This window comes from Eschrichtius robustus, chromosome 7, assembly GCF_028021215.1.
Source record: "Eschrichtius robustus isolate mEscRob2 chromosome 7, mEscRob2.pri, whole genome shotgun sequence".
Classification (NCBI taxonomy): Eukaryota; Metazoa; Chordata; class Mammalia; order Artiodactyla; family Eschrichtiidae; genus Eschrichtius; species Eschrichtius robustus.
This window is the reverse complement of record NC_090830.1, coordinates 4,474,335-4,498,473: the sequence shown is the minus strand read 5'-3', so window position 1 is coordinate 4,498,473 and position 24,139 is coordinate 4,474,335. Positions and strand designations below refer to the sequence as shown.

The following is a 24,139-nucleotide window of genomic DNA, read 5'->3' as shown; positions in this document are numbered from 1 at the left end:
CTGTATTGGGAGTGCGGAGTCTTACCACAGGACCACCAGGGAAGTTCCTCTATTTTTAGTTTTTTAAGGAACCTCCATACTGTTCTCCATAGTGGCTGTACCAATTTACATTCCCACCAAAAGTGTAGAAGGGTTCCCTTTTCTCCACACCCTCTGCAGCATTTATTGTTTATAGACTTTCTGGTGATGGCCATTCTGACCGGTGTGAGGTGATACCACACTGTAGTTTTGATTTGCATTTCTCTGATAATTAGTGTTGTTGAGCATCTTTTCATGTGCCTCTTGGCCATCTGTATGTCTTCTTTTTTTTTTTTTTGTATGTCTTCTTTGTAGAAATGTCGGTTTAGATCTCCTGCCCATTTTTTGATTGGGTTGTTTGTTTTTTTGATATTGAGCTGCATAAGCTGTTTGTATAATTTGGAGATTAATCCCTTGTCAGTTGCTTCATTTGCAAATATTTTCTTCCATTCTGAGAGTTGTCTTTTCATTTTGTTTATGGTTTCCTTTGCTGTGTAAAAGATTTTCAGTTTAATTAGGTCGCATTTGTTTATCTTTGTTTTTACTTTCATTTCTCTAGGAGGTGGGTCAAAAAAGATATTGCTGCAATTTATGTCAAAGAGTGTTCTGCCTATGTTTTCCTCTAAGAGTTTTATAGTATCCGGCCTTACATTTGGGTCTTTAATCCATTTTGAGTTTATGTGTGTGTAACGTGTTAGGGAGTGTTCTGATTTCATTCTTTCACATGTAGCTGTCCAGTTTTCCCAGCACCACTTACTGAAGAGACTGTCTTTTCTTCATTGTATATTCTTGCCTCCTTTGTCATAAATTAGGTGACGATAGGTGCGTGAGTTTATCTCTGGGCTTTCTATCCTGTTCCATTGATCTGTATTTCTGTGTTTGTGTTAGTACCATACTGTTTTGATGACTGTAGCTTTGTAGTATAGTTTGAAATCAGGGAGCCTGATTCCTCCAGCTCCGTTTTTCTTTCTCAAGATTGCTTTGGCTATTCAGGGTCTTCTGTGTTTCCATACAAATTAAAAATTTTTTTTGTTCTAGTTCTGTGAAAAATGCCATTGTTAATTTGATAGGGATTGCATCGAATCTGTAGATTGCTTTGGGTAGTATAGTCATTTTCACAATATTGATTCTTCCAATCCAAGAACATGGTGTATCTCTCCATCTGTTTGTGTCATCTTCAGTTTCTTTCATCAATATCTTATAGTTTTCTGAGTACAGGTCTTTTGCCTCCTTGGGTAGGTTTATTCCTAGGTATTTTATTCTTTTTGATGTGATGGTAAATGGGATTGTTTCCTTGATTTCTCTTTCTGATCTTTCATTGTTAGTGTATAGGAATGCAAGAGATTTCTGTGTATTAATTTTGTATCCTGCAACTTTACCAAATTTATTGATAAGCTCTAGTCGTTTTCTGGTAGCATCTTTAGGATTTTCTATGCATAGTATCAGGTCATCTGCAAATAGTGACAGTTTTACTTCTTCCTTTCCCATTTGGATTCCTTTTATTTTTTTTTTCTTCTCTGATTGCCATGGCTAGGACTTCCAAACTATGTTGAATAATAGTGGCGAGAGTGGACATCCTTGTCTCATTCCTGATCTTAAAGGAAATGCTTTCAGTCTTTCACCATTGACAGTGATGTTTGCTGTGGGTTTGTCATATATGGCCTTTATTATGTTGAGGTATGTTCCCTCTATGCCCACGTTCTGGAGAGTTTTTATCATAATCGGATGTTGAATTTTGTCAAAAGTATTTTCTGCATCTATTGAGATAATTATATGGTTTTTATTCTTCAATTTGTTGATGTGGTATATCACACTGATTTTTGTGGATATTGAAAACTCCTTGCATCCCTGGGATAAATCCCACTTGATCATGGTGTATGATCCTTTTAATGCGTTGTTGGATTCAGTTTGCTAGTATTTTCTTGAGGATTTTTGCGTCTGTGTTCATCTGTGATATTGGCCTGTAATTTTCTTTTTGTGTGTTATCTTTGTCTGGTTTTGGTATCAGGGTGATGGTGGCCTCGTAGAATGAGCTTGGGAGTGTTCCTTTCTCTGCAATTTTTTGGAAGAATTTCAGAAGAGTAGGTGTTAACTCTTCTCTAATGTTTGATAGAATTTGCCTGTGAAGTCATCTGGTCCTGGACTTTTGTTTGTTGGATTTTTAATCACAGTTTCAATTTCAGAACTTGTGATTGGTCTGTTCATATTTTCTATTTCTTCCTGGTTCAGTCTTGGAAGGTTGTACGTTTCTAAGAATGTGTCCATTTCTTCTAGGTTGTCCATTTTATTGGTATATAGTTGTAGTAGTCTCTTATGATCCTTTGTATTTCTGTGGTGTCCGTTGTAACTTATCCTTTTTCTATTCTAATTTTGTTGATTTGAGGCCTCTCCCTTTGTTTCTTGATGAGTCTGGCTAAAGGCTTATCAATTTTGTTTATCTTCTCAAAGAACCAGCTTTTAGTTTCAATGATATGAGATTTTTGTTTCTTGAGGTAAGATTGTATTGCTATAAACTTCACTTTTAGTATGGCTTTTGGTGTGTCACATAGGTTTTGGATCATCGTGTTTTCATTGTCATTTGTCTCTAGGTATTTTTTGATTTCCTCTTTGATTTCTTCAGTGATCCATTGGTTGTTTAGTAACATATTGTTTAGTCTCCAGGTGTTTGTGTTTTTTACATTTTATTTTCTGTAATTGATTTCTACTCTCATAGTGTTGTGGTCAGAAAAGATGCCTGAAATGATTTCAATTTTCTTAAATTTATCAAGCCTTGATGTGGGACCCAAGATGTGATCTATCCTGGGGAATATTCCATGTGCATTTGAGAAGAAAGTGTATTCTGCTGCTTTTGGATGGACTATCCTATAAATATCAATTAAGTCTATCTGGTCTAATGTGTCATTTAAGGCTTGTGTTTCCTTATTAATTTTCTGTTTCGATGATCTGTCCACTGTTGTAAGTGGGGTGTTAAAGTCCCCCAGTATTATTGTATTACTGTCGATTTCCCCTTTTATGGCCATTAGCATTTGCCTTACATATAGAGCTGCTCCTGTGTTGGGTGCATATATATTTACAATTGTATCATTTTCTTCCTGGATTGATCCCTTGATCATTATGTAGTGTCCTTCCTTGTCTCTTGTAACAGTCTTTATTTTAAAGTCTATTTTGTCTGATATGAGTATTGCTACTCCAGCTTTCTTTGATTTCCATTTTCATAGAATACCTTTTTCCATCCCCTCACTTTCAGTCTGTGTGTGTCCCTAGGTCTGAAGTGGGTCTCTTGTAGACAGTATATATACAAGTCTTGTTTTTTTTTAATCTGTTTAGCCAGTCTGTGTCTTTTGGTTGGACTCTAATAATCCATTTACCTTTAAGACAATTATCGATTTGTATGATCTTATTGCCATTGTGTTAATTGTTTTGGGATTGTTTTTGTAGGTCTTTTTTCTTCCCTTCCTCTTTTGTCCTCTTCTCTTGTGATTTGATGACTATCTTTAGTGTATGTTTGGATTCCTCTTTCTTTTTAGTGTGTATATATCTATTGTAGTTTTTTGGTTTGTGGTTACCATGAGGTTTTGATATAGCAGTCTATATGTAAACAAGATTGTTTTAAGTTGCTAGTCTTTTAATTTCAAATGCATTTCCAATATCCTACAGTTGTACTCTCCTCTTCTCACAATTGCTGGTTTTGATATCATGTTTGTGTGTGGATGATTTCCTTTCCTTCCTGTATGTTTGCCTTTATTGTTGAGCTTTCCTATTCGTAATTTTCTTGTTCTATTTGTGGCCTTTTCTTTTGCATCTAGAGAAGTTCCTTGAGCATTTGTTGTAAAGCTGGTTTGGTGGTGCTGAATTCTCTTAGCTTTTGCTTATCTGTAAAGTTTTTGATTTTTCTGTCGAAGCTGAACGAGAGCCTTGCTGGGTAGAATATTCTTGGTTGTAAATATATTGTGCCACTCCTTTCTGGCCTGCAGAGTTTCTGCTGAAAAATCAGCTGATAACCTTATGGGAGTTCCCTTGTATGGTTTTGTTTGTTTGTTTGTTTGTTTTTGGTATAATACTGAATGTTTATTCAAGACTAGTATGTAAAATATTTACAAATAGTCCCATGGAGGATTCACAAATATTTTAAATTCAGGATGTGGGTTTAACATTCACAGTGCATAAGGCGAAAGGTATATCAACTATGTATCTGCAACTTAATGTGAAAGAGAATTTTACTTTAGCAAATACTTTCTCTACATTGAGGAAAATATCGTTAAACATATCTTCTTTAATTTTAGTATACTCAGAGTAGGGATAAAACAGAGTTTCCTTTTATACAGGTCTCAAGAATTAAATAAAATTGACTCCATAGATCAGGGTTAAGAAACACATGGTAAAGTATGGTTTCAAAATACTTATATTTTTGTTTTCAATTAAATTCCCCCAAATTTATTTTCTTTAACAACGAATAGTCTTTATTCCACTTGATAACATTTTTCATGTTAAGCAACATTATATGCTTGTCCTCTTTAAACATTTAAAACAATTAGGACATGGGACATTATCTAAAGTTTCAAACTGACAGAGAAGTCAGTTTACACACCTCCATCGTATGAATAGTTAATAAAATAAGGTATATTCTGCTGTGAATGTAATGAGAAAAAGTACTCTTACAGCAATAAAGTAGCCCTCCCTCTTTACCATTACTTGAATTCCATCACACAGAAGGCAAAGAAAACAATTCCAATACTTCAATATCTGCTGAGGATGATCTATGGCCCTTGGAGTATATGTATATATGGACACACCCCCCACACACATCTATGTAAGTATGTATGTCTGTATGCATTTAATCAATACAACTGGAGAAATCACATACAACCATGAAAAAATACAATAAAAGCAATAAATGAAAAATACTAAGTGAATAAAAGTTAACATAAGCCATAGGAGATACCAGAGAAGGGACAGTCCCATGGATAAGAGATTAAGACTTCAAGGTGAAAGTGAGATTTGTTCTGAACCCTAAAGGACAACTATAACTGTGAAAGGCTGGGAGATGAAGGTAGGATATTCCAGCTTCAGAACTGTGAATTAAGATTTTTAAAGACACATGCCCACCAAAGCATTTCAGTGAAAAAAAAAAAAAAAGGGGAGATCATAGTGGAAGGGGGAAAAGAGCAATCTATGGAGGAGACCTTATATGCCTTTAAATTTGAACTCGATTCTGGAATTAACAATGAACCATTAGTGGAATTTTAAACAAAGAAGTAATATGGTCAAAGCAGTCCCTTAAGGTCAAAAGGCAGGTATGCAGGCAATATTGGATAAGGTAGAGGCTGAAGGCAGTAAGTCATAATCAAAATGGTTTAGGAGAAAGTGACAGATTTAATATACTTTTGTTTATACTACTGGCATACAAAGGACAGGGAAGAATGCCAAAAACTCTCAGCCTATCACAGGTATGACTCACTTAACAGCAGTGCGGTTTTTGTAAATCCATTAATATCCAAAGATATTTTGATCTTTTGATTCTCAGTTATTCAGAGCCCACACTTATGGGTGAACTTCAGCTTCCTCATCAGAGAGCTAAAATCTCTAAAGCAGTATGTATGTAATAGTGTACCTAGCTTCTTTAAGATACCCCAGGGCTAAATGTGAATCTGTATCCCCTAGCAGTGTCTCTCAAGCTTTTTATTGAGCCAAAGAATTACCAGGGAAGCTATTTAAAATGCAGATTTCTAATCTTCATTTTAGACCTACAGAATATACGTTTTTTTAAGATATATCCCAGGTAATTCCTCGAGTCCATCTTAGACAAGTCATTGAAGCTCCCTAGCTTTGATATCATTACCTGTAAAATAGGTACAATATCACTATCTTACAGAGGTGTAAGAATTAAATGATATAATATGTATTATTAAGTATCCAGGAATAGCTCTGGCACTTTGTAGATGCTAATATGATAGCTCTACCGTCTCCTTAACGTGTTAATTTTGGATTTACTGATACTAGGTTTCTTAAGACTAGAGGATAGTTTCCCAGTAGACTTACAGAGTCTCTATTTGTTCTATTAACTAATAAAAGAATATGGCACCTTAGGAGAAGCTTTTCTCTTCCTCTTTCTTTTCCACTCCAAAGAAGGTAGTTACTTGTGGTTTTCTTCTGTCTTTTCTCACAAAAAAAGACTGGCCTTCAAACTTGGATCAAACAAGCAACACAGAGAAAGTAAGCCAAAATGAGTGAGGGAAGATGAACTATTAAGCCCATCCACTTCCAGAACTCTTCCCTAAAACTTTTCTCCTCTTTTGCCAGTTTCTTGGCAAATTGGACCAAGGCTGTGATGGTTAAGAGTTGAGGCTAGACACAGGGGTGCTGTAGGTGCTATCACCCTTCCAGAGTGTGCTTAACCTCCTGGTTCGCAGAGGGCAATGGCATGTGTTCACTTGGATGCTAAAGACAAGCCCTTTTCTTGGCCAGGGGGTCTGACTACATGAGGCAGGACACTGTACAAGAGGCCTCACATCTGACTCCCATTTAGAGTACAGAAGGCCCACTCTTGCAGCCATATCCTACATCCTGGCCCTTTAGTTACTTCTAGGAGGTCTTGTTGGTATATTAAGGAAGGAAAATAGGGTCAAATCCTAGCTTCACCACTGACTTAGCTGTGTAACACTGAACAAGTTATTTAACCCCAAATTCAGTTTTCTCAAGTTAATTTGAAGCTGTTCTATAGGCAGTGGGGAACTGATGGTTTTTGAGGAGGAAAGTAACAATCAAAATTAGCTCCCTTAACCTGCTGTATAGCACAGGGAGCTCAGCTCGGCACTCTGTGATGGCCCAGTTGGGTGGGATGGGGGGTGGGGGGGAGAGAAGCCCAAGAGGGAGGGGATGTGTGTATGATTATGGCCCATTCACTTCACTGTGCAGCAGAAACTAAGACAACATTGCAAAGCAACCATACTCCAACAAAAATTTTTAAAAAATAAAAAAATTTTAAAAAATTTAGCTCCCTTCCCCCAAAACAGTGGCCCTACAAAAAAACCAAACACAGACTAATTTTTTAATTTACGTTTTTTCTGTTAAAATAAAAAACTAGAGTTAAATCCTCAAAGTCTAAATTAGACTAAATATAAAACTGCTATACAACCCACTGAATGGATTTATAGTTAGTGTCCCTCAAAAGTATCTAGTCATCTTCCACCTTTTTCCTATTTTCTAAATTCATTCTGCTCCAGTCTTCACTATCATCACATGCACTTTATTCCATCAAACATCATTTTTCGGGATCAACCTACCTGAATAATCATTAAGCCTCTTTAGAGCTTTCCCAAACTTAAATATTGTCATTTTGATTATACACCCCAAAGCATTACTTTCCTCACGTTTTTTGTTTAGTACCAGAATGTTCTAAAAAGAAACAATAAAAGTTGTTTATTTCCCTAAAAAGAAAGATCAGTATATCCAATGGCTATTAAGTTAACCACTTAATAAAACACATCAAAAACTACTCCTCCTTATGTTAATTATCTGCAAATAGAGCATAATGAATTAGTTAACCTAATACTTTGCCATTTACTTCATGCTTACAAGATTATGTAAGAAACCAAAATGGCTTCTCATAACTTGTTTGCTTTCCAAATACTTCACATTTCAACCCCATATCCATACAGAGAGAGAAAATCCAAACATGCTCTCCTTACCTAAAAGCAGTAGAGAGGGCTAAAAAGCATTATTTAGGACTTTTTTAGACCTTGAAAAACAGTTACACTTCCAATGTGTATTCAAATTACACTGTGCATAGGACTATTTGGTTCCAGTTTAAAATTGGCCTCTGTACTACTGGAGCTATTAAGACTTAAGTGACCAACTTCTTATGGAAGAGTTTCATGTAATATGCCAAAATCACTATCTTTAAAACTGGAACTAATTCCACTTGATATCTGAAAAGAGTTCCATAACATACTTTTATGCATGGAAAGATCTTTGTAAGAAGCTTTCGAGTGGTCTGATATTTTAATATACTCTTCTTCACTGCTACCTATCACATCTCTCCTATTGCCTACAGCAGGGGAGAATGTCTCTATTTGGCTAGTTTCTAACAGCTTGTTCTGTAAAGCTGTACATTCCAAATCTTGCTTACAAATTATGTCCTTATTTAACAAATCTGACAGATTTTGTGTTGTTGGTTCACCTATGCAACTGGTCAGCACAGGTTTCTGAAGCACACACTTGAGGCAATCTGAAAAAACTTTCTCTTCAGGCAAATGAGAATGGCTAGAATCGGACACAGTGGTTGCTGAGAAAAAACTGGCCATGTTAAACTCTTTTTGATTATGCACCACTGGTAAGGATTCTGGCAATACTTCTGTATGTTCAGTATCCATTTGAATTGGTTCTGTACTTCTGTTATCTTCTATTTTAACAGCTTTTCTCCATGAGCTCCTGCTTTCACTTATCAAGTTTTCTGGAGTTTGGGGGATTTGATTCCTTGTTAAGAATGGGTTAGAAACTAGAGAGTCAATTAGTTCCTCTAATATTACTTCTTTTCCTTTAGAAGACTGTGGTGAATCAGATAAAACTGCCCTTGCAACCTCTTCTACCAGATGATCTTGCTCTTTTAGGAATGGATCACTTTTTTTAGCTGGCAGAGACCCTCCAAATGCACTACTCTTTGAAGTATTTGATGATGAAGAGTCTTCCACTTCAGATTCTGGTGTTTTCTTAGAAACTGTTTCATTTTTCTCTCTAGGAGTTGTGGACTTTGTGTCCGTTTCAAGTAGTGTAACACTGTTTCTATCTAATGGTGAAATGGGCTGCCACAGGAAAGAAGCAGGGCTGTTGGCTAGATCACATTTAGTTTCCAGTATATCACTTGCCCTTCTGCAATCATTTTCCTTTGTATGTTACTTAGGTGTATCTGGAAGTGAAGCAGGGTGCTGCAAAAGAATACTCTTCATATATGCTTCTTCTGAGGCAGGATCAAATGAAAGGGTAGACATAGGTGATAAAAGATCCACAGCTGGAGTCCAACCTTTAATTAGACTGAAAGGAGGCCGAGAAATTCTTTCCAATTTTTATGCCATTCTTCTTGTTTTTCAACAATAGAATGTCTTATAGTTGTGAGATCTTCTTTTATTTTATACCTCATATGCTTCAGATCTGACAGTCTTTCTCTCTGAAATTTGGTCTCTTTTTCAAGGAAGTGAAGGTCTGTTGTCAGTCTTGCTTGGTTAGCCTGACAATGTTCATATGTCATTACTTTCAAGACTTCATTTAATAACTGAATAACTGTTAAGAGATTCAATTTTCCAGCCTCTTAAACATTTCCTATGTGCAGCTGACACATTTGTTTCTCAATTTTGTCAAGTAAGAGCCTTGGAATATTGATAGCAACATTAGTTCCATCTAAAGTATATTGGTTAACAAGACTAAGGACTGAACCAGCAACTTCTCTCTCTTTTTCCAAAGCCGTGAGTGTTTCATTCACTGAAGCCCACAAAGACGGAACCTTTTGAATTTTCTCTTGTATATTACTTTGGTCATCATAGGGTTCCATTTTTTTTATTTGGTTTTGCTGTCTTATACATTCTGATCTCAAATTTCGTATTTGTTTAACTGACAATTGTGCATTTTCCTGGTATTTTCGGGTAACACAATCTTCTCTTTGCAAAATTTGTAAAAATCTGTTACGTGCTACATGGCATCTGGCAATGCACTTGCACATATCTTGTGGCTTTACGTTAAATGTCTATGTAAAATGTACAGAAGAATTTTTAGAATGGGTTTTTATATAATTTATTGCAACAAATCTTGCAAAGTGATACATCAGATGAATAAACTTAGGACCACCAGGAGAAAGAAATAGTGAACCAACAACTTGAGGAAAGCTACTTCCACATTCAGCAGAAATCTTTCTTAACCATTCACAGCAATGTTTTCGGAATTCAGTGTCACTTTTTTGGTCAAATGGAGGCCCACAAAGTTTGAAAACTTCTTTAGTGAGAGACTGGTCAAGCGTTTGAAACAAAATATAAGAAGCTATCTGAAAGGCATCACTGTTCAACTTGTCAAACATGTTCACTCCGAGGTGCATGTGGGACACGATCCTTCCACCGGCTATAGTCGCCGAGCCCGGCTCGAAACTAAGTGCCTGCAGATACATCCAGAGATGCTCCTTCTCAAAAGAAGTGACCCAGGCCGAACTCATCTTCGCGGTAGGCAGGGCCCGGCAAAGGAAAGCGCAGTCTCCAACGACTGAGAGGGCCCCTTAGGCTTTTTCCCTACGGGCATCCTGAGATGGTAGCAGCCCCTCCATTGCCACCACCTGATCCTCTCGCCCGGAACCATTTCGCCTCACATGCCTCAAGTGGCCTGAGACTCTAAAGTCTCAGGGAATTAGAGCCTCTAACGGTGGTACTGCACAGCGGCCAAAGAGAAGTCACCACCCCTTGTATGTTATTTGTGCTTTCTCTTGTTGCCTTTACTATTTTTTCTTTGTCTTTAATTTTTGTCAATTTGATTAACATGTGTCTCGGCCTGTTGCTACTTGGGTTTATCCTGCATGGGACTCTATGCTTTCGAGACTGAATGTTTCCTCTCCCACGTTAGGGAAGTTTTTGGCTGTCATCTCTTCAAATAATTTCTTGGACCTTTCTCTTTCTCTTTTCCTTCTGGGACCCCTATAATGTGAATTTATTGCATTTAATGCTGCCCCAGAGGTCTGTGATACTGCTCACTTACCCATTCTTCTGCCTCATTTATTCCACTATAGATTCCTTCTAGTGTATTTTTCATTCCAGTTATTGTATTGTTCATCTGTGTTTGTTCTTTAAATCTTCTAGGACTTGTTAAACATTTCTTGTGTCTTCTCGATCTGTGCCTCCATTCTTTTTCTAAGATCTTGGATCATCTTTACTCTGAATTATTTTTTGGGAAGATTGCCTAACTCCACTTCACTTACTTGTTCTTCTGGGTTTTTATCTTGTTCCTTCATCTGGAATATGCTCCTCTGCCGTCTCATTTTGTCTGACTTTTCTGTGTTTGCGGTCTCCTTTCCGCAGGCTGCAGGATCGTAGTTTCTCTTACTTCTGGTGTTTGCACCCTTGTGGGTGAGTTTGGGTCAGGGGCTTGTGCAGGTTTCCTGGAGGGAGGGACTGGTGCCTGCCCACTGGTGTGTGGAACTGTGTGTTGTCCCTCTGGTTGACAGGGCCACGTCAAGGGGTGTGTTTAGAAGTGGCTGTGAGCTCAGTACCACTTTAGGCAGCCTGTCTGCTGATGGTTGGGGCTGTGTTCCCCCTTTGCTGGTTGTTTGGCCTGAGGCATCCCAGCACTGGAGCCTGCAGGCTGTTGGGTGGAGCCAGGTCTCAGTGCCAAAATGGCCACCTCTCGGACAGCTTGTGCCTATCAATATTTTATGGGGCGTCCACCTCCAGTCTCCTTGTCCCCCGCTCTGCACCACAGCCAACCCACACCTCCCCAGGAGACCCTCCACACCACACAGGGTGGTCTAGCCCAGGTTCCTGTGGAGTCACTGCTTTGTTCTGGGTCCCAGTGTACGTGAAATCTTGTGTGCACCCTCCAAGAGTGCAGTTTCTATTTCTCCCAGTCCTGTGGAGCTCCTGCACTCAAGCCCTGCTGGCCTTCAAAGCCAAATGCTCTGGAGGCTCCTCCTTCTGATGCCAGACCCTCAGGCTATGGAGCCTGACCTGGGGCTCAGAACTATCACTACTGTGGGAGAACCTCTGGGATATAATTATTTTCCAATTTGTGGGTCTCTCACCCAAAGGGTATGGGATTTGATTATATCACGGAAGCGCCCCTCCTACCGGCTCGCTGTGGCTTCTTCTTTGTCTTTGGGTGTAAAATATTTTTTTTGGTAGGTTCCAGTGTTTTTTGTTGATGGTTGTTCAGCAGTTAGTTGTGATTTTGGTGTTTTTGTAAGAGGAGGTGAGCTCAAGTTCTTCTACTCGACCATCTTGTCCAGAATTGAGGGGCTACTTTTAGTTTGGATGCTTTCTGCCTCTTTCGTCAGTGTGTACTGGCCGTTATCCCCTTGATATGGGGTGCATAGGTGCAGTGGCCCTTGCGTGCTCTCCTGGTATGGCAGGGGCAGTGGTCCGCCCCCAACCATGGGTCTCTCAGTGGCAGCACTGGCCACGCGCCCCCAGGACAGCAGGGGCATCGATTGGCATCTGCTCCTGGGTCTCCCAGTGGTGGCTACGGCCCACGCATTCCCGGGACAGCAGGGGCAGTGATTGGTGCCTGCTCACCCCCCGTGCATGCTCCCCATACGGCAGGGGCAGCAACTAGCTTCTGTTCCCAGGCCTCCTAGCTGCGGCAGGGCCCACTCACCCCCAGGACAGTGGGGACAGCAATTGGCGCCTGCTCACAGGTCCCCTAGTTTCGGTAGCGGCCCATGCCCACTTCTGGAGCCCATGATGATGGTGACAGCTCATGCCCACCCCAAGAGCTCATATAGTTGGTGTTCTGTTGCCTGAGAGCATGCACACAGGGAAAGTAGCTCCTATGGCAGTCCCACCCCTGTCCTCGTGCACCCCCCAGTAATGGTGCCTTGCCCCTCTGGCACGCCCAGGTTCTTCCAAGTACACCCTCAGTTGCCACAGTCCAGCCTCTTCAGGCTGTCTCCCCACAGGCAACGCTGTTCCTCTCCCTGGGTCTGACCTCTGAAGCCCAAGCTTCAGCACGCAGCCCCCGCCCATACCAGTGGATGAGCATCTCAGGCTGGGGAGCACAGAGTGGCAGTAGGTTACTCGGTTTTGCCTTCCTCAGACTGGTTGCTGCACTCTCCTCAGAGGCTCTGAAGCTCCCCCTCCAGGCTGATCTCCCTGCCGGTGAGGGGACTTCCTAGGGTGCGAGAACCTTTCCTCCTTCACAACTCCCTCCCTGGGGCACAGGTCCCATCCCGACTCCTTTTTCTTTTTCTTTTTTCTTTTCTCCTACCTGGTTATGTGGAGGTTTTCTTGCCCTTTCGGAAGTCTGAGGTCTTCTGCCAGTGTTCAGTAGATGTTCTGTGCAAATTGTTCCACTTGAAGATGTGTTTTGGATGTGTTTGTGGAAGGAGGTGAGCTCCACATCCTACTCCTCAGGCATCTTGATTCCTCCTCATAATGCATATAATTTGTACAAAAATTTCTGCTATTAGTCCAGAAAGTTTTTCATTTAACGTTGCTTACATTTTAAAGATAACTGCAGTCAGAATAATAGGTTAAAATGTGAGCTTTTATAAATAGAACAAAAATTACTGTTTGTATATTTATTGCCTTTCCCTTTCCCAAGGCCACTAAAGAGATTCCACTTTGTTTCTTCCCTGCACTTGACTTCTGAAAGGCTTTAGCAGGAAGCAATTTTGGGATTCTACGAGGGTGGGTGGGGAGGGAAAAAAGGGTGAGGGAGGAATTTTTCTGGGAGCTTTATGGAGTGGGAATCTGGGAAAGCCTGGGTGTGAGGGAGTACATGAGAGAAGAAAGAAGGATTTTTAAAAGTATTGTTCAAGAAATGACAATAAAGAACTTCAGTTATTTCGAAATTAGTCTTTGACTGTCATCGGGTTCCTCTGGCCACAACACAGCTTGGGATGAGAGAACATAGGTGAATGATTTAATAAGACTGGGAATATCAAAAGATTTATATCAGTAATTGAGATGGGAGTGTGGGGACAGAGAGCACAAGCTAATATGGAAGTGGAAGGTGTTGCTACATTGATTGCTGTTCCTTTCAGTTATTGTCGATCAAGATTTGTTTATTCTTTTTTTTTAATTTATTTATTTTTTATTTATTTATTTTTGGCTCTGTTGAGTCTTCGTTGCTGCACGCGGGCTTTCTCTAGTTGTGGCGATCAGGGGCTGCTCTTCATTGTGGTGTGCGGGCTTCTCACTGCAGTGGCTTCTCTTGTTGCGGAGCATGGGCTCTAGGTGCGTGGGCTTCAGTAGTTATGGCACGCAGGCTCAGTAGTTGTGGCTCAGGGGCTCTAGAGTGCAAGCTCAGTAGCTGTGGCACACAGGCTTAGTTGCTCCGCAGCATGTGGGATCTTCCTGAACCAGGGATCGAACCCATGTCCCCTGCATTGGCAGGTGGATTCTTAACTACTGTGCCACCAGGGAAGTCCCTGTTTATTCTTTTAAGGAACAAATTATGTAGCTGATTTATGACCTACAACTTTTATAATATAAATAACAATTACACTTCTTTTTCTTGGGCACTGAATTTTATGTTGGCTTTGGGGAAGGGTACATAGGAAGGAGAAGTGGAGTAAAATTTCACTCAGTATGTCTTTCCTACATATGAAACAAACTTGGCAAGTCTATATTTTCTCTTTTTGTCCTGTCATCCATCATATTCTGCTCTATAATATTAGCCAAAGTGATAACATTTTCTCTAATTGGAAATGTAGGACATAGTCTGTAAAGTAACTAGACGTCAGATGCGTTCTTCAAGATTTTAATGATATCAATCAACATGGCAGTCATTTTCTTTCTTTTAACCTTATCTGTTGTTTCAGCTTTCAAAATTAAATTTAGGAAGATACAACAGGTAAAAAGATTCCTAGAAGATTCCTAGAGTAATCCTTGACATAGTAACTGTTAAGAGAATGGTCTTTGATATTATTTATGTATGTAGCATAAACATTACATGCTATTTCTATATATAAATTTCCAAAAGGGGGAAGGGAGAGCAATTTTTATAGACTCACTGATACCTCACATTTTTTTTAAAGAAACATTCCCTTTATTTGACTGGACTGTTTCATTTCATTATCAACATTTCTGATTTCATCTGGCTTAAAACACCTAGTATTACTTTAGAGAAGAATCGATTGGTCATGTAAGAAAAATGGTTGCTTGGGGCCTTTCAGCAGAACCTACCATGTAAGGCTAATCTTTCATAGATTAGAAAGATGGATCACCAGTGTTCTTGTTTTTATTTCTGTGAACGCAGAAAAAGGAATTGAAAACGTAGAGGTGATAAGGACTAATTAATTTATGCATTTTGTTGGTAATATGATCTTATAATGATAGTTTTACTATCATTAACACTCAAATTACTTCATGAACAAAATGAAATCTCAAATTTAGTAATTAGGTGAGTTCAGAAACAGGTACACAGCTAATGGTCTTGCAAACTAGAAAAAATCCATTAGTTGGAAATTATCTGTGCATTGTTTTCTTGCAGGGAACAAATCACAAGACAGTGGCATAGCAGAGATGGAAGAACTTCCCGTACCACATAACATCAAAATAAGCAACATTACATGTGACTCATTCAAGATTTCATGGGAAATGGATTCAAAATCAAAAGACCGTATTACACACTATTTCATTGACCTCAATAAGAAAGAGAACAAGAACTCCAATAAATTTAAACACAAGGTAAAATTCTAACACATCCTTATATACATTTGTATCTTAAAACTTTCTAAGTATGAGGACATTTTGAAAGAAGGAATAATGTTCTATTAATTACTAATATGATATATTTGACATTGAGAAGAATAAAAATTATATGTCATTTAAAAGCCCTATTCCTTCAAGAAATTGTGTAAGAAAATGAAATGCCAAATATATGGGTAAAATACATTTTTTTCTGGGGAAGCTGAAATCTTGACTCTCATACAGACATAAAAATTAACGTGTTAAAGGTTTTCTTTAACACATTAATGAGGTAACTGATGAGGTATTACAGCCAATTCAAAGGATGATCCAGAAAAAGACATTTTTATGGATCAGGATATTGAAATAAATGTTTAAGTGGAGGCAGAACTGGTATGGGGTGGGGGAAGAGCAAGGGCAGGCGAGGAGGGTTTTAACTTCCACTGGGCAAAATTCACTTGCATGTACTTAGACAAGAATAACTGAATTGTTATCAGTTGTCTACAAATTACAGAGTTGTAAAATAGATTCCACAAAATCAGAAGATAGCCAGAAGAGTGTGCTGTAAACAATTCATAGTTTTCCACTGAAGCACACATTGTTCCCTATAATAACTGCCAAATGAAGAATGTGAGGGCAGCTTCTAAACTGTAGGATATTTGTTAAAATACTTAAGGGCTGAAAATTGCTTTATGTGGTCAATTTTATTTTATGGTTTGAGAATAAAAATTAACCTTTAGGTGTTTTAGACATGTAACAATTCTCTGATATTTATTCTCTTACCTGTCTGCTTATCACATATCTTTTCTGATACATACCTCCCTTCAGAAGTAGCTGTAGAGAGGATAATAGTTATCTGGCTTAAGAATTCTTTCTTATGTTTCAGTATTTTCACTGATATGAAACTGATCTTATTTTAATAGTGATACTAAATTTTAACTTGGCAAATCTTTTGGAAGAATTGTCTTATCTTGTCTGGAAATTATGCATTTTACTAGATGTGTAATCACACATACTAATGGTAAGTGAGGCTTATACACACAGATAAGTGTGATAGAACAAGATTGATGTCATTATTTTCCCATGTTCCAATTTTAATTATTCCTTCTAGTGTTGGATATCCTCTTTGCTGACATTTGCTTTCTTAAATTAGCTTTGAAATATTTAGTATTAAATGGTGAGGAGTCAAGATTTGCCCCCCTTTCTTCATTCCACACTTAGAATACCATATCTTTGGAAATATAGTGAATACTCAACTAGCAGGTTTATTTACCTTATTAATCATTGTTTAAAAATACCTAAACTGGGCTTCCCTGGTGGCGCAGTGGTTGAGCATCTGCCTGCCAATGCAGGGGACACGGGTTCAAGCCCTGGTCTGGGAAGATCCCACATGCCGTGGAGCAACTAGGCCCGTGAGCCACAATTACTGAGCCTGCGCGTCTGGAGCCTGTGCTCCACAACAAGAGAGGCCATGATAATGAGAGGCCCGCGCACCGCGATGAAGAGTGGCCCCCACTTGCCGCAACTAGAGAAAGCCCTCGCACAGAAACGAAGACCCAACACGGCAATAAATAAATAAATAAATAAATGAATGAATGAATGAATGAATGAATGAATGAATACATACATACATACATACATACATACATACATACATACATACATACATACCTAAACTTTTCTGTGACACATAGGCTCCATACTTGAATACAAGTAAAGCAAATGTTACCTCATTTGTATGTAAAACTGAATCATTTAAAAATATTTATTTAAAAAACATTCTGTCCCTTCACATATAAAATATTTAGTAATGGGCTACTCTGATAAAATTATTGTGTAGTATATATTAAACAAATATAATATTTTAAAATGCTAAATCTTAAATTTTTATTTCATGTTTCTGTTTTTGTATTGTTTTATCATTTAGGTTTAGAATATTGCATTTTAAGGAACATATTAAGGAGTGTACAGAGAATAACATTATACTAGAAATCAAGTAAACAAATCCAAGTACATTTATGTCATTAGCTTAGCTGTATGATCTTGGCATGTCTCTTGATCAAATTGGGCCTTAATTTTTACATCTGAAGAATAAGAGATTTGAATATAGTAATTGCTAAATACCTTTAAAAAGGAAACTTGTGTCATTAGCCAGGAATTTAATAAGTTACTCCACATTGTTTACAATTGATTCCAGTTATACTACTAAATTAATTCATTTCCTTCCTCCCTCCCTTCCTTCCTTTCTTTCTACTTTTCTTTCTTCCTTTCTTAGGATGTTCCAACAAAACTGGTGGCAAAAGCTGTTCCCTTGCCGATGACTGTCCGTGGACACTGGTTTTTGAGCCCAAGAACTGAGTATACAGTAGCAGTGCAGACCGCCTCAAAACAAGTTGATGGTGATTATGTTGTGTCTGAATGGAGTGAAATTATAGAATTCTGCACAGCAGGTAAGAGAACTGGGTACAAATACAGGAAAAAAAAAAAACACCTTATTTAATAGTTCCTGGAAAACTAATTATAGAAAATACATTCTTTTTTATAATTATGAAGTGATATGTTTTGCATTGGTCATTTTTGCATTGCTAGTAGCATCGTGTGACAGAACAAATTGATTAGAAGGAGTGGAGGTTCTCAGCAAAAACTGGGTAATGGCATAAAATTACTTCTGTGCTACATGCACAGTCTGATTTTTCAAAGTAAAGGCTTTGCAAATAAAAACTGATGCAGTATAAAAATATACTCAGCATATTTTGAGATTCATTTTGAGAGAGAGAGAGCTTTTTCCTTCCTCTTTTTTTTTTTTTTCATTTCTTACTTTCACAGTCTTGAAAGAAAAAAGCCAGGAACATCATTCTCTAATTTAAGGGAATGGAGGCAGATTGCAGTGACTTCACCTAGCAGATATGTTACTGGATTTTTCACTTGAATGCTGATAATCTATCTCTAAACTAGTGTCATGTGAGAGAGAGAGAGAGAGAGAGAGAGTGTGTGTGTGTATGTCTTTGCTTCATTAGAAAGTACGGCATAGGTTCCTTAAAAAACTAAAAATAGAACTACCATACCACCCAGCAATCCCACTACTGGGCATATACCCTGAGAAAACCATAATTCAAAAAGAGTCATGTACCACAATGTTCACTGCAGCTCTGTTTACAATAGCCAGGACATGGAAGCAACCTAAGTGTCCAGCGACAGATGAAAGGAAAAAGAAGATGTGGCACATACATACAATGAAATAGTACTCAGCCATAAAAAGAAACGAAATTGAATTATTTGTAGGGAGGTGGATGGACCTAGAGTCTGTCATACAGAGTGAAGTAAGTCAGAAAGAGAAAAACAAATACCCTATGCTAACACATATATATGGAATCTTAAAAAAAAAAAAAATTCGTTCTGAAGAACCTAGGGGCAGGACAGGAATAAAGATGCAGACGTAGAGAATGGACTTGAGGACATGGGAAGGGGGAAGGGTAAGCTGGGACAAAGTGCGAGTGTCACGGACATATATACGATACCAAATGTAAAATAGCTAGTGGGAAGCAGCCGCATATCACAGGGAGATCAGCTCCATGCTTTGTGACCACCTAGAGGGGTGGGATAGGGAGAGTGGGAGGGAGACGCAAGAGGGAGGAGATATGGGGATACATGTATATGTATAACTGATTCACTTTGTTATAAAGCAGAAACTAACACACCATTGTAAAGCAATCATACTCCAATAAAGATGTTAAAAAAAAAAAAAAAGTACCTCATAGCCATTTGGCATTGGGATATCTGATGTAGAAAGCCCATCCCCTTTGATCTTGAACTGTACCTTCATAGCCCACTGGGTTGTAAATGTTACCATTCATCTTATGCATTTATCTATTTTTTAAATTCATTCACTCAGGAAACAAACATTTATCCAGCACTTAAATAGGTGGTGAAGGGACACAAAGATATCTCTACCTGAACACATCTGTCATCCACTCTTTTTGTCTCTTAGAGAGAGAGGCTGTTTCAACACACAGGAGCTTGTAGGAAAAGTCATAAAAACAGTTTGCCTCACCTATTGCAGGTTGCCTATCAACTTTCCCCAGCTGAGGCATCCTTCAGATAAATCAGCTGTTTTTTTCCCATAGCCTCACACTAGATTTATTTCAGACTCAGGATGTGCTTAGCTACTGCTTTATCTCAATATCTTCTGTTTTCTTGTTAATTTCAAACTCAGTATAACACTTCTCATGTGGATATGTAGAACAGATGAGAGTTTAATTCTAAGTTACTGTGAATTTATCTTCAAACCCCTTTTGTTTATTCTATGAGGAAGTTGCTAAGGATTGTAACATTCTTTATTGCTAAGGATCTCAGTGTATTAGAGCAAGGAAAATAGTATCTCTCTGGTACTATATTTCTTCCTAAGATGTCACTGATTATAAGATCCACCATTTTATGTATTGCTAAGAAAAAATTAAACTGCCAATTAAACTATGAACTCTTTTCTTATCACATTTATTGTCAGACTCATGCCAGAGATGCTAAAACGTGAAAATAATACATTTTATAATAGATGAAATATGGTATATATCATAGTCCAGTAATCAGTAATTAAATAGTTAAAGATTTCAATGCTGTATTAATAGTGTGTAAAGAATTCTCATGTTTACCTGTATCTGGTGTGTCACATTAGAACTAATATATCCCCTCAACTTTTTTCCTGAATTAAAATTCCTCCTTGGAATCTACCTTATGTTTCACATCTTTCCATTTACTTTTATTGCATCCTACCAGAGAGGTAGACACAGTAAAAGACATGGTATCTTTTGACATTATTTTAATACATGCTATTTTCCATAGGACAGCACCAAACAGCATCATAGTATTTGTTCATTTTTTTTAAAAAAGAGCTATTATTTACCTGCTAAAACCCCATTTGACATTAGGGAAAGGCATGAAATAGTATTTTTTCTTTAGCTTAAGGAAGACCTTTGGCATTTTCAGTTCAGAAATATCCATCTATCTAGATGCACACATTCACTTTTTTCTATAATCTATATAACTCCATGAGTACATGTTTTATTTCTATGTATATAAAGAAAAACCTTTTTGTCTTCTTTCTTTCCTTTAGATTGATCTCCCTATTGCTCTTTTATTCAAATACATCCCATAATTCTTCTAAGGAATTTAAGGGGTAAATAATAAGGAAAATGCCAGCTTATTTTAAATGTTCCACAATATTCTCCTATAAATTATTTTGCATTTTTATTTTTATGAGTAAAATCTAAGGGGAACTTAGGCTGCTCAAAGCTTGTTGTTTCAGTTTATTAAAATAATTCAGAGCCTGTTTCACCTAAGCTTTATCAATAACATTGACTCTAAATTTTGAGAAAGCTATTTTATATATATTGTCTTTTAATCTAGACATCTAATTCACCCAAAATTTATTGAGCACATATTGTATGCTATGCACTGTGCAAAGTATTGGAAATAAAACAGAATGCCACTGACTACTTCTAGGCTAATCCGTGACAGAGATGAAACCCCATAATAAGTCATAGTTGTCTATATATTTACTTCTTCCCTTAGACTGTGAATTCTTTGAGAGAAAGAAGAAGAATTTTTTTTATCTTTTAACCTGATCATTTAATTTTGCATGATGCCTTGTACATCATGTTTTGATCTAAATAAATATTTGTTGAACCACTGAAGCAGTTAGTAAACAAACTATGCTGCCATGAGTAGTTCAACTAGGTTGCTTTTGTTTGAAAAGTCTTAAAATCTTTATAGACCAAAATTTTTGCTTAGATTCTAGTACAGGAGTTTGGCAACAATCCTCAATTTTCAAAACAAAAAGTTGGTGAAAAGATCAGATTACTTTGAGAGATGCTTTAAACTTTCATGAGTCTTGTGTACTCAAAAACTACCAGCTAGGAGCCAGAGACCTAGTCTCTAAGTTACTAGCTTTGTGAACATTTGGCAAATCATTAAACTGTGACAGGCCTCAATCTCTGCATCTATAAAATGGTCATACTTAATCTACCTTGCCAACCTCATAGATTTAGGGAGTAAATTAAATGAACATTATTATTATTACTCCTTTAAATTCTATTTGCTATTGCTTGCAGCTTACAAGCTTCTTTTATTTGATTCATCAGCTGATTGAAGAAAGGCTACTATGGTGCTGATTGACATTACTCGGGTTATGCAGAGGCTGTATTCCTTATATAACATTTTGGTTTCAGGATCATTAATTTCAACGAGTGAAAAAAATGCAACGGTATTCATAAAAGCAACCGTAAACTATAACAAAAATATTTTTGTAGAAAGAAAAAATGTGCCACACAACGACAATGAATGTTTTCTTTTTTAAGTGCAGTTTACTATTCACTAAGATGAATTTCCTAAAAGTAAATTTTAATAATCTACAATTTATTAAGCATGTAGTTGATACTTTTGATAATGTATTTTTAATAACAGACTGCTTTTTGTTATTTTCAGACTATTCAAAAGTTCATCTAACACAACTGTTGGAGAAGGCCGAAGTGATTGCAGGACGGATGCTTAAATTTTCTGTTTTTTATCGTAACCAGCACAAAGAATATTTTGACTATATTCGGTAAGAATCAAAAAATATATATACTGACTTGCTTTACTAAGTGCCATTCCAAATTCTAGGCTCAGGTTTCTCTTGAGTCTGCTTCTGTGAAATAGCAATTTTTAGTTTTCTCCTCAAAATAATTATACTGTGACTTTATTTCCCAGAAAAATTAAGTAGAAAAAATCAGATCATGGGATTTTTTTCCACTTCACTTAGATTCCTTTCCGTGATCGCTTGTAATACCAGTTCCTGTCTATTTGAGTGGAAGATCTTGAACCTCCAGGGTTAAGGTTGATGAGCTTGGCTTGTACAGATACACGCTCCTCTAATTCCCAGTAGCCCAGTACCTTCTGTCTCATACCAACTACTAAATTTTCTCCTCCTCCTGTGGGTCATTGAAAATGAGAGAATAAAAGGGTGACTGGTTCATGAAACATGGTGAGTCATGTGGGATTTTCGGGCTTCTGCCTACGTAGAAATCTCTCAGCCATTATCTTGGGTTAATTATTCATGAGGAAAATCTCCTTTGTTTACCTTTGAATTCTAGTGTTCAGTAGTATTTCTAAGATATCCTATGTTTGTCCCTGAAAGCAGTTTCCAAGAATTCAAAAGAATTCCATGTCACAAGTAGTACAGCCCTTTCATATTTGTAGAAGAAAATTTCAAGAGAGTAAATAGGCAGATGTGTGTTTTAAAGTGAGACTGAAGCTTTTAAATTGATATAGGTTCTAAAACTTTTACACAGCAATCTCTATAATTTGTCATTTTAAAAGCCTTGATCTCACTTTGTAAACTCTAAAGTATTCTTGACAGGATTTTATGTGAAAAAAAAATTAGGAAGTTCTGTTGTGGTTTTTTTGTTTCATAACTCTCCAGTTTTTCTTAAATCAAGATCATGGTTACAGATCTAAATAAACTCCAAGCTGTGGAAAATGCAAAGAGAATCAAAGAGAGAAAGGTGAATTTAGGCATGTGTGTTCTTCAAATTAAGTACTTTGCAATATCATGTATTTTGATATATTTTGATCGTGAAAACTATTCCTGCCTTATGTTTGAATATCCTATAAATACAGAGTTCAGTCCATAATTCCCTTTGCTGGCAAATTATTTACCCTTGAGTCTATATAATTCATAGTAGATGCCATTCACTAAATTAAGTGAATATGAGCTGAGAGAACACAAATTATTATACTTGTCAATTGTTGAATGGGAATGACCATATATGACTTAACAAAAAAGGTACTTTTTTATATTTGTTAAGGGTAAAATTAGAAATAAAAAAGATCCACAGTTGCTATTTTGTTTAATAATAAATACATCCATAGAATAAATAAATACATATTTGGTACTAGGTTTAGATTCCCGGAACATTGCCAGTGTCTATTTTAGGTGGCCACTGGAGGTCACTATTTCTCTGATTTTTCTCTGTCCTTTGGGTGGGAATGGACCTTCTGTTTTCAGGTCCTTAGATACTCTAGAATTTGCTCCATCTGTCTTCAAAAATTCTTCCAAGAAGAAAAAAGATAAAGACGGGGAGCATGGAAAATGGAAAAATATTATTGTATATATTGTATGATTGATTCTAATATACTAGTATAAAAGATGTATTTACTAACAAGGAAATTTACCTTTGTTGGATTTTCAATGATAGTTGTAAAATCCATGTAAATTATATTTTGATGCAGTATATATACATATACTGCAGTATATATACATATACTGCAGTATATATATACATAAAAATATATACTTGCCAAGGCATGGGTACAGTTTTTCAACATTGCTTTTTTAAAAAGCTCTATTAACTGAAGCCATCTTAGCATCAGTGGATCTTGATTTTCTTTAAATCTTCTAGGACTTGTTAAACATTTCTTGTGTCTTCTCGATCTGTGCCTCCATTCTTTTTTCTAAGATATTGGATCATCTTTACTCTGAATTATTTTTTGGGAAGATTGCCTAACTCCACTTCACTTACTTGTTCTTCTGGGTTTTTATCTTGTTCCTTCATCTAGAATATACTCCTCTGCCATCTCATTTTGTCTGACTTTTCTGTGTTTGCGGTCTCCTATCTGCAGGCTACAGGATCATAGTTTCTCTTCTGGTGTTTGCACCCTTGTGGGTGAGTTTGGGTCAGGGGCTTGTGCAGGTTTCCTGGAGGGAGGGACTG

At 37.3% G+C, this 24,139-nt stretch overlaps 2 protein-coding genes across 2 annotated transcripts in view; one reads left to right on the top strand and one right to left on the bottom strand.

The window, feature by feature from the left end:
* Positions 1-24,139, top strand: part of PHYHIPL (phytanoyl-CoA 2-hydroxylase interacting protein like) — an 89,575-nt gene that overhangs the window by 61,747 nt on the left and 3,689 nt on the right. The window contains exons 2-4 of the mRNA XM_068548829.1: positions 15,196-15,392; positions 17,668-17,842; positions 21,873-21,990. Coding sequence (XP_068404930.1) covers positions 15,196-15,392; positions 17,668-17,842; positions 21,873-21,990 — 490 coding nt within the window. The remainder of the gene's footprint in view (positions 1-15,195; positions 15,393-17,667; positions 17,843-21,872; positions 21,991-24,139) is intronic.
* Positions 7,788-10,213, bottom strand: LOC137767629 (HAUS augmin-like complex subunit 6). Its single transcript, XM_068548880.1, is given in 2 exon segments — positions 7,788-9,048; positions 9,150-10,213. Coding segments are annotated over 2 exon segments (2,325 nt in total).